Consider the following 15,293-nt stretch of genomic DNA (forward strand, 5'->3'; position numbering starts at 1 on the left):
AACAAGATGACAACTAAAAAAAATATTAAGAATAAGAGATACATTTTAAATAATATATATTAGGTTGCCCTATATGATCCAATCTATCTAGACAAATCTAAAATATACAATATAATCCAAATATAAAATTATGCTTTCAGATAAAACCTTTTAACCCTTAGAGACACATATATTATTTTAAAATAATATACAACTTATATTAAAATAATATTAAAATTTTGTTAGTCAAATGACTATACAATTATCTATTTATATACGATTATTTTCGCATAAAATATATAAAGACCAAAATCGATTAATTTCATCTAAAAACTGAAACATCTCGCTGCACCAAAATTCACCGTAATAAAAATGTTCACCCCGACGAAGGATATCATTGTAGCGCTTTTCTGATGTTTTAGTTTCTGTGGTAGATAATGTTATTGTTTGTACCTTGCTCTTTGTATTGATAAAGCTTTCCTCCTCTTTCATGACAAGTTGAACCTTTGAGCAACCATACACTCTTATCTTTTCTACACTCTTCAAATTCCAATAACACTGTGGTATCCTCTGCAATGATTCGCACTTCATTACTGTCAAAATTTTGAGAGAAGGCAGTGCTCCTCCTTCCACTATTGTCAGATGCTCTATCCTCTCCACCTCCACCAGTGAAAATACCTCTAGCTTGGGAAATGCTCCTTCGTTGCCAAATTCCTCTGGGAACTTCTCTATGTTGCGACAAGCAACAATCTGTAGGTGCTTTAGATTCGTAAGTTTGTGCAACAGAGGTAGTTGTTTCAACATGCTACAGTTGAACAAACAAATGTAGCCCAAATTTTGAAATTCACAAAAGGAATCTTCTATTTGGAGTAAATGAGGACACACTAGCCAGAGTTTCTTCAATTTTGATATGGCAGTCATGTCACTGGGAAGCTTTTCCATATCCGTGAGATCTAAAAATAGAGATTCCATCTGCTTCATGGTTCCGAGCACACCTTCTCGAATTATTTCACCATTATTTGTAAGCGCCAACCTTTTGAGTTGGTTTAGGGTGCCCAAATCATTAAGTGAAAGCCGGCCTCTTCTGCACTTATTCCACCCTATATTCCGAGAACCGCCCATGTTCAGGTACTTCAGAGACCTAAGGTTTGAGATCCCATAAGGCATGCACTGAAGGTCTTGACAAGAAGCAACATTCAGAAGTTGTAGGGAAGTCAACTTTAAAATGCTGGATGGGAGTTGTGTAATATCAGATTGATAAAGATCTAATATTTGAAGATTTATGAGGGCTGCAATAGAGTGGGGCAGTCGCTTGATTGGTACACCGCACAATGTGAGACAAACTAAATGCTTCAAACTTCCCAAGTTTTTGGGCAACGACTGGAGGGCAGTCCGTGACAAATCCAGAATCCTGAGAGCGGTCATACTCCCAATTACTTCTTTTGGAATTTCCGTCAAAGAATTATTGCCAGCCAGTAGCAAGGAGCGGATATAGGGAGCTCCGAAAGCCTTTGGAACTTTGGTCAAACTGTTGTCCCTTAACGAAATTCTGATGTTTCCCCAACAATCATCGGCAGGAAACTCTCCTAAACCTTTGCGTGCTTGAAAGAAGCATTTTTCTTCCTTTTCAGCAATTTGGTGTGCTAAAAAATGGTGCAATGCATCATGCAGTCTGAAATTGATCACCTTTCCGTCGTGATCCTTCTGGATTGGTTCAATAAGGCAACGGTCCGCTAATAAATTGACGTATATCTCCCCAATTTGGACAGGATCCGGCCCGGCCACCAACCCTTCTCCAATCCAGTACTCGATAGCGATTCCAGTATGGATGACTTCATCTTCTGAGAAAGCGGCAAGGCAGAGGAAGCACAACTGCAGGGAAATTCCATAGCCAGTGAAGTCGGCCAAAGCATCGTAGCTTAGTCTCAACTTGCTTGAAAGCGAGTGCCTTACATCATTCTGCAACTTCTGGAGTGCAAATTCCCATTCATTTGACTGAGCAACGCCTGCCATTGCCTGCCCGACTACTTTGATGGCTAATGGAAGGCCCCCGCACTCCTTGCAAACGCGCCTCGCCTTTTCCTGGTTAATGCTTATGGGCAAGACGCCATTACTGTGTGGAAAAGCATGGGAAGAAAACAATCTCCAACTGTCATCCTCAGTCAAGTCTTGCATTTCGATGACCGATGAAGGTGGAACACCCAACTGTGAGAGCACGCTCTTACTTCTGGAGGTTGCAATGATGATGTTCGAGTTGTGGCATGGAAAGTGAGGAACGCACAGCTCCTCTAACAAGGATGTTGCACTTGTTTCCCAAACATCGTCTAAAAACATGGCAAACTTTCTTTTTCTCATGCTTTCATTCAACCAAGTTTTCACACGGTCTTCCTCTCTACTTTCCAATCTTTCATTTACTTTAAGAGCTATTTGTTTCACAAGATCATTTCTGAGAGCATTGAAAGATGGAGTTTGTGAAACATTAAGCCAAAGCATCAAGTCATTGCAAAAGAGAGTCTGTACCTGGTCACTGTTGAAGAGTCGTTTGAGTAGTAGAGTCTTACCGGCCCCGCCTTTCCCAACAAGGCCGAAACGAGACACGTTTTTGTGCTGCTGTGAATCAATCAGCTCTCTCATTCTGGCTGATGCAGAATCTTGTCCGACAACGAGTGCCTCCTCAATATACTTCGTGTTGGGAGCATCTGAAGAAGTAGATGGAAAGAGATCTCCAGATGTGCCAGCAAGTGCTGGAGTACGCAGGTTAAGTGAATCCATTCTCTCATTAATCTGCTTAAGCGCTTCCTGATTGGACACATGCTGCTGTAGTTGATGAAGAAAAGCAACAGAAGGCGTGGAGGCTAGATGCTTCTCCACACTTTCAATGAGTTGCCTGATCTTTCTGGTTGTTCTATAACGAGGAAAGAGATGAGAGTATGAGTGTACAGTGCACTGCTGGGCCAAATCAGATGCTTCATCCAGAAGAGTATTCAATTCGTTCAACCAAGTATTGACTGTGAAGGGCAAAGCAGGATCAGAGGATGTACTCGCGCTGCCAGAGTTCAAAGCTTTTCGATATTCCTGCATTTCCATGTTCATTAATTTAATTTTGAGTATCAGATCTTTGAGGCCATCCAATTCTTTCCTGCATCTGATGGCAACATTGATGCGTTGAATAACTTGATTTGCAGCTAAATGAATCGCGTATCCAATCATTCCAGGGATGAAGCCAGGATCGCCCATTTTTGAGGCACGTTAAAAAGAAAATTGAAATTCTAATGGAATTTTTTGTTTCAGGGAAAGCAAGGGAAATACAAACAAATAGCAGCTAAAGCTCTTTGCCAGAGAAATGGACTAATCTGGTGTCTCGTCTGAAAAGCAAACGCTATCTTAGTATTTGATATTTCACAGAGATCTCGTTACTTAGGAAAGAGTGGAAAGGTCTTACAAAATAATGTACACAAACACGTCAATTTGACCAGGCGGATTGTCAGTCAGCATTTAGTTATGGTCATAGGTTGAAGGAATAATAGAACTCATTGAAAAACAAATTCGATTTCACACGGTTTCTCGATAAATTTGTTTCCCTTTGCTTATTGACTGTTTTTGTTTTGGGTTTTTCTTCCACTAAAATGACAGCCACTAAGCTTAATTTTGTCGTTTGCGAACCGGCTTTCTCTGCTTGACGAGACTCCTGAGAACCAGAGGAAATGTTTTGCAAAAAAATATTCCATCCCTGCCCCAAATTCCACGCCTGTAATTTTCTGCACTGACGAGACTACTGAGAAACAGAGGTAATGTGTTTGATTAGAAAAATTCGTAATGAAGAAAAGAATTGAGTGCAGTCAATCAAACCTACATCCATGCACGTTCTTGGACATTTCATCTGCATGGAAAATTTTCACTTATCTACGACATGTTAACCACGGAAACATGTAACTACACCTTTTCATGCCAACGGAAGGCTTATAGGTAATATTGATAACATGGAAAGTTCAATTTCAAATGAATTTCTTATATTTAAGATATTATTTCTTCCATCAAATCTGGTAAAACAAAATTGATTTATGTATGGACCAAACTTCGATGGATAATTTAGGTTTACATATTATAATAAAGTTAGGTTTTTCCTAGAATATTTTTGGGAAGCAAGAAATGCAATGTTTTATATGTATTTACACAATATATTATAAAAACTCTTAATGAACATCAATAATATTAATACATTTTGGTATTTTCTGTCACATTATAATTTAGTTTTTATAATATTTATGTCTATATTTTTCAACACGGTATCAAAGCACAAGGGTAATCTATGTCTACATACATCCCTCACTCCCTTCTTTTATTTTTCTACATTGCTCTCCTTCCCTCCTCCTCTCTCCCCTTCTATATCTACTTATATCTATCTCCCCTCTCCCTCACTGTATGCATACCTCTCCCTCCTTCCCAACATACATCTATTTCTCTACATAAATCTCCCTCCCACCCTCTCTTTATACCTACATCTCTCTGTCTCTATATGTCTTTGTCTCTGTCTCTCCCTCTAATTACTTGTTTCTATCTACTCTCCCTCATTCCAACTCTCCCCTCCAATTCTATTTATCTCACCTCTCTCCACCTCTATCTATTTCCCCCTCTCTTTCTCTATGTAATTGTATATCTCCCTCCTTGCAAGACCTCTATTTCTATCCCTCCCTCTATCTCTGGAGCATTCTCTTGTCGCTTCTATCAATCTCACCTCTCTCCCCACTCTTCCTCCCTACTACCTATTTCTCAACCTACATCTCCCTCCCTCCCTACCTATTTCTCTACCTCTCTCTCCTTTCCTCTCTACTTATCTCTGTGATGCTAAAAATGTGGTATATAAGAAAGGTATACACATATAATGAGACAATAAAACATAATGGAAAGCTTAATTGAAAACTAAATTAAAGATGCAAACCATAAGCCTTACTTGAAATGTCCCATTTTCTTCTATTCTTGAGGACCTTGAAGGTGTTGGATTTATTTGCTCTCAGCAGAGCAATGGCCTCCAAAGTGGCAACTCAAGAGTTGAGTAGCTACTTGATCATGATTGATTATGCAAATGATATGAAATGCATGATCTAAGAAACTAGATTAACATGCTATGATTAATCCAAAATGCTAATTACTAGATGATTGAAATGAAAATGCCTATAGTAATGATGCTAAAAATATGAATGCAAGGGATCCTTATTGCTCGAAAATGGGGGATATTTTATAGGAATTCCAAGACCAAAGCTAAGGTGGCAGAAATCAATGGTCCAGATCTGATATGAAGATATCAAGGGCCAAGATTGAGGAAGTTGGAGAAGAGGTTGGAGGAAGGGACGATTGTCATTTCTATGGTGACAAGTGTCAAGGAGCCTTGCTCATGAGAGGGAAAGTTTCTAAGGGAGGAGACATCTGGCAAAAGTGCCATGTGTATAAAGGGAAGAATATCCACACCATAGGAGGTTAGGATAAGGAGGTTTGAATGTGCAAAATAGGATAGGGTTTGGTTAGGGGATGGTTAGGTTAGGTGGTTAAAAGTTAGGAGGCATGTGGGTAATTTGAATTTAAAAATTTAAATAATAGGAAAAGGCTAATTAACTTTCAACAACTCATAAATTGATTTGTTTTAATTAATTAGGGGATTAGAAGGAATGAATCAAAGGGGACTATAGAAATGAACCTATTAAATAAATCCTTAGATTTATTAATAAGTAGATGAATGGGAGAATTTAATCAAATTGCTAATGGATTCAATTAAATTGGGAAGGGGGATTAATTAAATAATTGCTTATTTAATTAATTATCTTCATCCCATTTTTAGGTGTATACATTTTGCCCCTCTTTGAAGCGAGGTGTGATGACGCGTTGATTCAAAGAATAATCTCATTTTTTATGATGGTGATGTGATATTGGTTCGATAGGATGCCCTAGACATTGATTGATAAATTGCGGTACAATGATACCCCCTCGGGAGATCAATTGAGATAATGACCTTTGGAGTGTTTGGATCATTGCGAAATTGATTTCCCGATAAGAAATGATTTGACTTCCGTAACATTAATTGATGAAAGTGTGAGTTCTTTGATCACTATGATGTGGTTCTAGATGTGATGATTGATAAAGCTTGATTGAATTGATAAGATTGATTAGATTGATAAGATCGAGATTTAGTCTGGTTTTAGGAATGACACCTCCTGTACAAGACAAAGATGATCAAAGTGTATGGTTTTAGGAACGATATATCCTGTATAAGACTTGATCAAAACGTTTGGTTTCAAGAAAGATACATCCTGTATAAGATATGATAGAATAGATCAGATGAGATCGATTGATAGAATTGATAAGATTGATTGGATAAAAAACTGACAGTTTGTTGATATCATGTTGCGGGAAGATGCATATATGCTGATGTGGGTTCATTTGAGGGGGTAGCATAAGATTTGTGTTGGGTTGACAATATCTGGAGAGAGATGAGTCATCATTTTGGTTGTGTATACACTTATGATGATACATTGATGATTCCTGTGATAGATTTGGCCTTGGATAAGATGAGCTTTTTTGATCCCATGCAAAATGAAATGCAAATCTACTTTAAAAATGCAAATGCAAAATGAAATGCAATGCGGTGATCAGACCGGTCATGTGGTCATTGCTTTGTTTCATCATTGAGCCTTTAAAATGTGGGAAGTGAGTGCAAACATCAATGGTATAATTGAACCATGATGACTTGAGAACTACTTTCCTGGGTTTTGATATTGCAAGTTAGCACAAGCATCGAGGTATAATTGAACCAAGATGACCTGAGTTTTGCTTATGTAAAACAGGTAGTATTAACCATTTCTATATGCAAGTCCAAAATGTCTTCTATGATACTCTGATGATCATGTCCTGAGACAACTTTGCACATATTAACAATTAATTTACAAACAACAGACAAGAAAAATGTCACGTTCCTTCCTTGTTCCTCTAGTCAAAGACATCTTGGAGTCACTCAGAAATCCTGATAGCAAAAAATCAAGATAAAATAGTTGAACCATTATTGTCAAAGTGTTAAAATCATTAGTCAAAATATGTCATCCATTAATATGTGTTTGTCATGTTTAGATTGATATGTGATAGTTGGTGATTGACAATGTGATCTTATGTTCAACGTTGGATGTGTGTCAGCTTTTTGCTTGCCAAGTGTTGCCTAATGATTGTTCTACCTGTCTGATTAAGCTCAAAACAATGAATTATTTTGCCCCCAGCTAGGTTTAGGATTTTGCCCCCAGTCTAGAAACAAACTCTATTATGACATATACAATGATCCAAACCATGACGAGAAATCACCTGCAATGCCTGTGTATGTACAAAGGCTTTATTATGGATATGAACAACGCTGATGCAAAATGAATGCAAGCGGAGGGATGCATGAACCAATAGATGGAAGAGCTAGTTGACAGATAACGTTGGTTTGCTAGGCTTTCACCATCTATTTTTATTGCACTTTTTCTCATATTTGATTTTTTTTTCATTATTTTCACTATTTTTGTATTTTCTACTTTTTCACTATTTTTTGGATTTTTTTTTGCTTTTTCATTGTTTGTTTTTGGATTTTTTCTGCTTTTTCACTATTCTTTTTGGATTTTGTACTTTTTCATTGTTTTTGGATTTTTTCTGTTTTTTCACAGTTTTTTTTTATTTTTTCTGCTTTTTCACTATTTTTTTGGATTTTTTGTTTTTTCAGACATAAAAATTCTTAAGATGCATGCTATTGATGGGTTCTTTGAGCTGATCCCTGTCATGTGTTGATAGTTGATATGCTCCTGATCCAAATACTGTTGTGACCACAAACGGACCTAACCAGTTTGGTTCAAACTTCTCTTTCTTTTCTTGATCAAACTGGTTTCGTGGATTTTCCTTTAGTACTAGTTCCCCAACTTGAAAGACTCATGGTTTGACCTTGTGATTATAACTTTGGCACATTCTTTGCTGATATACCTTTAAATGATCAAAGATATTTTGTCTTCGTTCATAGATCAATTCTAACTCTTGCAATCTAGATACTCGTTGTTCTTCATCTGGGATAAGGATTTTTAATGATACTCGTAGAGAAGGTATCTCTACTTCTATTTGCAGTATTGCTTCTAATCCATAGACAAGAGAGAGAGGTGTGGCACCTGTTGGTGTGTGGATAGTGGTATGGTAGGACCATAGAGAAGGGTTCAATTGAATATGCCAATCTCTGCCAGCATTATTCACTGCCTTTTTGATGATTTTTAAAATAATTTTGTTTGATGCTTTTGCTTGCCCATTCCCTTGTGGATAGTAGGGTGTGGAAAATTTTTGTTGGATCTTGAATTTCTCACATAGCTCTTGTACATCCTAATTCTTGAACAGTCTCCCATTATCAATGATAATGGTCATTGCCTATTCCATAGCGACAAATGATGTTGTTCAAAATAAATGCAACAATTTGTTTTCCTGTGATATTGATGAGAGGTATTGCCTCAATCCATTTTGTAAAATATTCTGTAGGTACAAGGATGAATTTGTGACCATTGGATGAAGAAGGATTTATCTTTCCTACTAGATCAAGACCCCATTGGCAGAAAGGCTAAGATGTTGCCGAAGCATGAAGTTCTTGTGTTGGTGCATGAATTAAATTTCCATGGATCTGACATTGTTTGCATGTTTTAGCTATCTGAAAATGATCTCGTTCCATAGTTGACCAATAATAGCCCCAACGTATGAGTTTTTTCGAAAGAATAAGACCACTTGAATGAGTGCCACAAATATCGTTATGGACTTCATTTAAGGCCTTCTCAGATTCTTGTTGTTTGAGACATCTTAAAAGAGTACCGTCCAGACCTCATTTAAACAGAGTATCCACGACAAGAGTATATTGGGAGGATTGGCGAATAAAGTTTCTCTTTTGATTTTTCGACAAATTGAGAGGTAGGGTGTTATCTTTTAGGTATGTATAAGTTTGGCCATAGCGGGAGGAATCATGCCCAAGAAGATGACATATAGTTTGGGAAACAAGACAATTATGAGTAGGGTAAAACAACTCTTCCACCAGAAATTCATAACACTCTTGATATTCCTGTGTCTGAAGTAGAGAAGCAAGTGTTGCCATGGCATCTATTGCTTTGTTGTCATTCCTTGGAATTTTCTCAAAAGTTATTTCTACAAAATACTTCTTGAAATCATCTACCACCTTTTTGTAAGGAATTAGTTTGTCATCCTTTGTTTGGTAATCATCATTAATTTGATTGATGATGAGCTGAGAGTCTCCAAAAAGTTAGAGTTGTGTAATGTTCCATTCTATAGCCATTTTGATACCTATAACCAAAGCTTCATATTTTGTTGTATTGTTGGTGCATGGTGGTGGAACCTAAAATTACATGCACAAATTTGGTAATTGATAACTGGATTGCTTATTCTACAGGGAGTATATCTTACCCAAGAATATTTTTCAATTTGCAATGTGATTATATTTTGCGTATGAATGATTTTAAAATAAAATATAATTTCACAAAAAGGTGAGGAGAGGGAATTGAACACTCAACCTCTCAACCTGAACCCCTAACTACCCATACCTCCCCCCTTTTTTTTACCAATTGCTCTAATGTATTCCTTGAAAAATGCTTTTGGGGTGAAATATATCTAGGGTTATATGCTCTCTAATTATAATGTTTTACCCTAGTCAATATTTTGAAAATGAATTATTGGGGTAAGGGTTACTTAGAGATTAAAATTAGAGTGAAAATATATTCCTATTAGATGTAAAGGAAATTATTCTTTAGACGTGGGAAATTATTATTTTACATTGATAAATATTATATTCACAAAATATGTTAAAAGGTGTGAAATGTAATAATGAAGAAAATTGAATTTTGATATTGTTATTACCTTTTTTACTCTCTTGTAAATTATTTTTGCCCTTAATCACTAAATTAAATACTTTAGGGTGAATTTTATTTATTAAGAGATTAATTAAAGGATAAATATTTATTACAATGTTGTTTTATGTGCAGAAAGCTAAAATTCTTGGGCAAATATTAAAAGGGAGTATTCTTCATCCAAGATTACATTTTGATATATATTTTTTTTGTGATATAATATTTCTAATTATTACTTGCGAAAGGCATTTTGAAAATAAATCTTATTTATAGCATCTTGATATACTTATGCAAGTAGTATTTTCTTTTTGCCTTTTAAGAAATTATAATTGTAATATTTTTTATCAAAAGGGAAAATATATGTGGTATTGGATGACCTAAATAGGGTTTGATATATTACTATGTCATCTTATATTCTCTTAATATTATTTTCACCCTAGGTAAATAATTTGAACATATTCATTAGGGTGAGTCATTTAATGCTTGATTGATTTTTGCAAAGGTTACTTCATATGATATAATATTTCCGACCCAAATTAAAGATTACCAAAAGGTGAGAAAGTATTGTAACATTATTGGAAGGGAAGTATTTTCTTTTACTTACTATTCAAAATCTTTTACCTTATGTTATTTAATGAAAATTATTATTGGAATAAATATTTACAAGTGTTTAATACTTTGATTTAAGTGAATTATCGTAAATAAGTATTTTACATAGGGTAAAAGGATTATTGCCTAATCTAAAGTGGAATATATTTAATCTTTAGTTAAGGGATTTGATTGGTTTATTTTATGTGCAGGAGATATTGAATATTTACGGGAAGTATTATCAAAACGGAGGATAAAGGATATATTATTAAAGCTTTATTTAGTGTGTATTTTAAGGATTCAAATGTAATTATCTCTGTAAACCAAAGGGTGTGTCCTTTGGAAAAAACAACTGTCTGTAACTCCCTCCTGTATGCGAAAGGGTGTGTCCTTTCACATATGTCTTTTGGATAGGTATTTATAGGGAGTCTTTTTCAATTAAGAAAAAGAGGAACAATTCACAAACGACTTATTGCCAGCTAGGGCTAAAGGTTATATGTACTAGAAAGGTCTGTAGGAAAAGAAAGTATTCATTTTAAGCAATCACTGTGTAATGGAGTATCTGTAAGTGTAGCTATTGTAATTATTCACTCTCCAAAAATTAATATACAAGATTCGCTGTTTCAATTCCAAAATTCGTGTATACTTTTGTGTTGATGAATTTCATTTTGTCCTCTTGATAAATCTGATAAAGGGTTTAATACAGTGTGCCACCACAAGTTGGTATAATGGAATATAAGATTTTCTTCTTCATGTTCTTATAGCACTTAATGGAACCTCTGTATTGATAGTCTTGTGTTACAAGTTGCCTAAAAACTGTCTCAAGAGTTTAATCGAATTATTTGTCCACAAAGTATCGTGTATATTCTTGGATAGAGGCACTGGTCTGTCATTTATTTATGAGATTTTGATTTGTATACATAAGGTCCTCAACAGAGAAACATTCTTCTAAGTCTTATATGATCTAATTTGTACATATTACTTTTAAGTTATGAAGGCATTTATTTTCAGAATTACAATCACAATCTTTTCTTTCTTAAAAGTTTTCAGCAATCGAGTATTCTAAAGCACATAATAAAGCAAAGTTGCATAACATTCTCTTGCCAGTTTTGTAAAATTGCTAAGTTATCTTCCACTATAAATAATCTCTTTTGTGCTTGAGAGGAAGGTGTACCTGCCTAGGTTCAGTGGAGCCTAAAGAGCAGGGGAATTTCATCTTCGACCATTCCCGTTCGTTGGCCAAGGCCGATTGGATCATTGGGGGATTTGGCAAGCTTTCTGGTTTTTCAATCTATGGTTTTGGGCACCAACAGATTGGCGACTCTACTGGGGAGTGGTCATAGAAGGACTATTTAGAGTTTTTGGTGTGTTGTATCAGACTCTACTGGAGGAGAGATCCCAGAAGATCAGATAAGTTAGGAACAAGTTTTTCCTCAAATTTGAGGTGGCGACTCTATTCAACAAAATATTTCAGTAATTGACCCTGCTAAGGGAGACAATCCGAAAGGAAATGAATTTTTTTTTTTAATTTGAAATTAATTCAGGATGTATCGAAATGGACAACCATTTCAAAGAAAACCATTTATTCCAGATGGCATCAGGCCATTGGATCTCAGAGGATTTCAATGTGTCCCTACTAAGTGTATACTCCCTAAAATTTCACCATTGGTACCAAAGTTTCATGGAGAATGGGATGAAGCAGCGATTAATCATTTAAATGCATTTTACACATTTTTAAAAGATTATGAAATCGATGCAGAGGATCTAGTGATGAAGCTCTTCATCAGGACATTATGGGGTTATGCGAGAGAAGCTTATGAATCATTACCTACACAGAGTATTTCATCAATGAGGGAATTTGAGCAATGGTTTTTATATGAGTTTCATGTTGCAGATGATGAAGAAGATGACATTTTCTATAAAGAGGACGAGGAACAGATTTGCAATATGGAAGAAGAATCATGCATATCCCCTTTGGATGCCTTCTTTGATTTAGAAAGATACGAGGGTGAATCTATAGTGGGATTGCTCATCAGGATAAGCATTTATGTAAAAATACCCGTAGATAGCATGCCTTCATTTTCAAACAAAATGGATGAATTAGGGATATCTCATGATCCAGAATTAAACCGTATATTTAAATCTTTAGAAAGACATGGTATTATTTCGACCCCACATGAGGTAGAAAATATAGGTTTAAAAAAGGAAGAGGGCATGTGTGTAGCTGAATGTAAGGAAGAGGAAGAAACATTGCTTAGTATAGAGGAAATCTCTTATTTATTAGAGAAGGAATATGAAAGGTACATTCAGAAAAATGGTCCAATTTTTTTTCAAAAAGAGCAAATTAATGAATTTGGACATATTCAAGTTCATGCACAGGATGATACTTCAATGAAGGACATTTGTAAAGACATTATTATTGAAGATGAAGTGTGTGAAGCATATGATGATAACTCTCAAGAAAATTTTTATGAAGGTATGCATTGTGATTTGTTAGATGATTTTTTGTGCAATAAACCAGAAAAGGGTTTTCATGAGGTTATGCATATATATTCTATGTTTTCAAATTCATTGTTTGAAGAGGACATAAGAAAAAATATACCAAATGATAATGTTGCAAAAATATTATATGATAACGTTTTAGGGGAAAAGGAAATAGTATTTTTGCCAAATATTGCCAAGAACGATACATGCCCTAAGTTTTTATGTGAAAAGGATAAGTTATTTCCAAAACATGAGGAAAAAGAAAATTTGTTTAAAGATGGTATAATTTTTTTTTATCAAATTTACATTATAGTAAAGTCATATGTGATGAGTGCCCTAATCTATTATTTGAGAAAAGTGAAATATTTTCCCAAAATATGGAGATGGTAAAACTAAGTAAAATGGAACACAATCTGAAAGGGACAACTTTTTTAGAATGCTACAATAAAGGTTGTGTGGAATTAAATCTAGATATTATGTTGGGAGGCATAAATATTTCCAAAGAGCAAAGTTGCAAAGGAAATTTACCAAATATTTATCTTCCAAAAAATGTTATGCTTGGTGAAAAAGGTAATCAAGTTTATAAAAATGAAAGTTTTCATTACCATTGGCAAGTAAATTCCTCATGGGATGACAAGGTTGATTTCCAAAATTGCCTAAAGGAGAAGGGATACAGTGAAGTAACAGGGTTTCAAAGTAAGGGTAAAATATTATCGAGATTTAATTTATCTCAATTAAGGTGGATAAAGGAGTGTGAAGGAAACTATGTGTATCATATTCCAGTCCAAATGAAAAAGAACAATATATTAAAGAATGGTGAAGCAAATGTTAATATTTTCAGGAAGGACATATTGTTACATAACCAAAATCAGGTATTTGATAGAGGAAAGAGAAAATGTTGATTTGTGGGGTCCTTGGGCCATCCGAGTTTGATTCACACATTAGGCAATTAACTCCAGGTATGTGTATATTTCACAAATTCAAATCATGCTAGGCGCGCTCTCTCACAACCCTAAAGTTTCATTTGAAAGTAGGATACATTCTCATTTTGGTTTATATTTCAGATATTATTATATTATTATATTACATTATCATATGTAAATCTAAATGTAATCCATTATGTGAAATATTAAAATGATAGATATAAATGATTTTATGATCTCTTTCATTATCCTATTGCATTGTATAATATTGATTTTAAAGTTTTGTATTTCTTATATTTGTAGAGGCTAATCTAAATGAAGCTTATTCAATTTTACAATAGTAAGAATACTGATAAAATTCCTTTTTGCAGGAGTATCATGTTGAACGAGTTGTGTTTTGAAGCTTTGTGATTGCATTTTGAATAAAAGTAGTTTTATTTATATATTATAATTACCTTTCTTAAGTATAATATTAATTGGAAATATTTAATGGTATATTTGTCCTCATATTAATATTATAGTTTTTAAAAAAAAAAAATTATTTATGTTATGCAACTATATGATGCTAACACAATTGCACATGTTTGTATTGCGTGTAGAGGGAGCTAAAAAGGTTTATTATATATTATAGGGCAAATCATTTTATAATGAATTTAAATTGAGATGAAAAGGAGGAGAAGTTTAAATCATTTAATAAAATGATTTGAAACATTTTTGAAATTAAATTATAAAGGCTTACTTGCAAAGCTAAAGGAAAATATTTTTCAGGCGGAGCCCACAATTAGAATCTATCGGCTATCGAGATAGGATTTTTCAAGCCTCCTCGATCTCCGATGGGGTTCAAGAAATGAAATGGCCAAGTTTGACAATGTTGCAGTACTGAAGCGGACTCTGATGGACATACACACTAGAAGCGAAGGGAAGTAAATAATTTTTGTTTCCGTTCAAGAGATGAAATCACGTTTTTAATTTTCCAGCAGAGTTTTGAAGCTGTTTTGGGGCTCTAAATGATTGTTTGTGCTTGTAAAAAAGCTTCCAGACCTTATCCCATGGATAAAAGATAAGTTTATTACAGATTTACATGTTTATGAGGTGCCAACAACCTCAAAATTGCCCAGATATGTCCAACAACGGCCAGCAGATTTTGTAACAGCAGAGGAAAGTTTCAAAACAATGCATCCTTTGAGGTAGATTCAACCAAGAGTAAAATATCAAAGCTGGATGGTGGCTGTTTACTGTAGCACTTTTACTATGTAAATGTATACAAGCACACTTGGTGGATTGGCATTTGCCAATTTATATTTTAGGACCACAGTTTGTACACTAAAGAACTGGCAAAGTTTTGGAAGTCATAAATAAAATGCCATCAGGTATCGGTAAAGCAAGATTTGTGTTTCCTCGACAGAAATTACAGGCACAAACT

General features: G+C 34.8%; 1 protein-coding gene across 1 annotated transcript; it reads right to left on the minus strand.

Annotated features, from left to right (window-relative positions):
• Positions 1-249: 249 nt before the first annotated feature.
• On the minus strand, positions 250-3,216 carry LOC131043408 (probable disease resistance protein At4g27220). The gene has a single exon (XM_057976598.2). It carries the CDS (start codon positions 3,214-3,216, stop codon positions 250-252), a length of 2,967 nt encoding a protein of 988 aa, XP_057832581.2.
• Positions 3,217-15,293: the final 12,077 nt, after the last annotated feature.

This window comes from Cryptomeria japonica, chromosome 5, assembly GCF_030272615.1.
Source record: "Cryptomeria japonica chromosome 5, Sugi_1.0, whole genome shotgun sequence".
Taxonomy (NCBI): domain Eukaryota; kingdom Viridiplantae; phylum Streptophyta; class Pinopsida; order Cupressales; family Cupressaceae; genus Cryptomeria; species Cryptomeria japonica.

What these genes read in the sequence shown, in the direction of transcription:
- LOC131043408 (XM_057976598.2), bottom strand. Translation starts at nt 3,216, where the DNA reads ATGGGCGATCCTGGCTTCATCCCTGGAATGATTGGATACGCGATTCAT.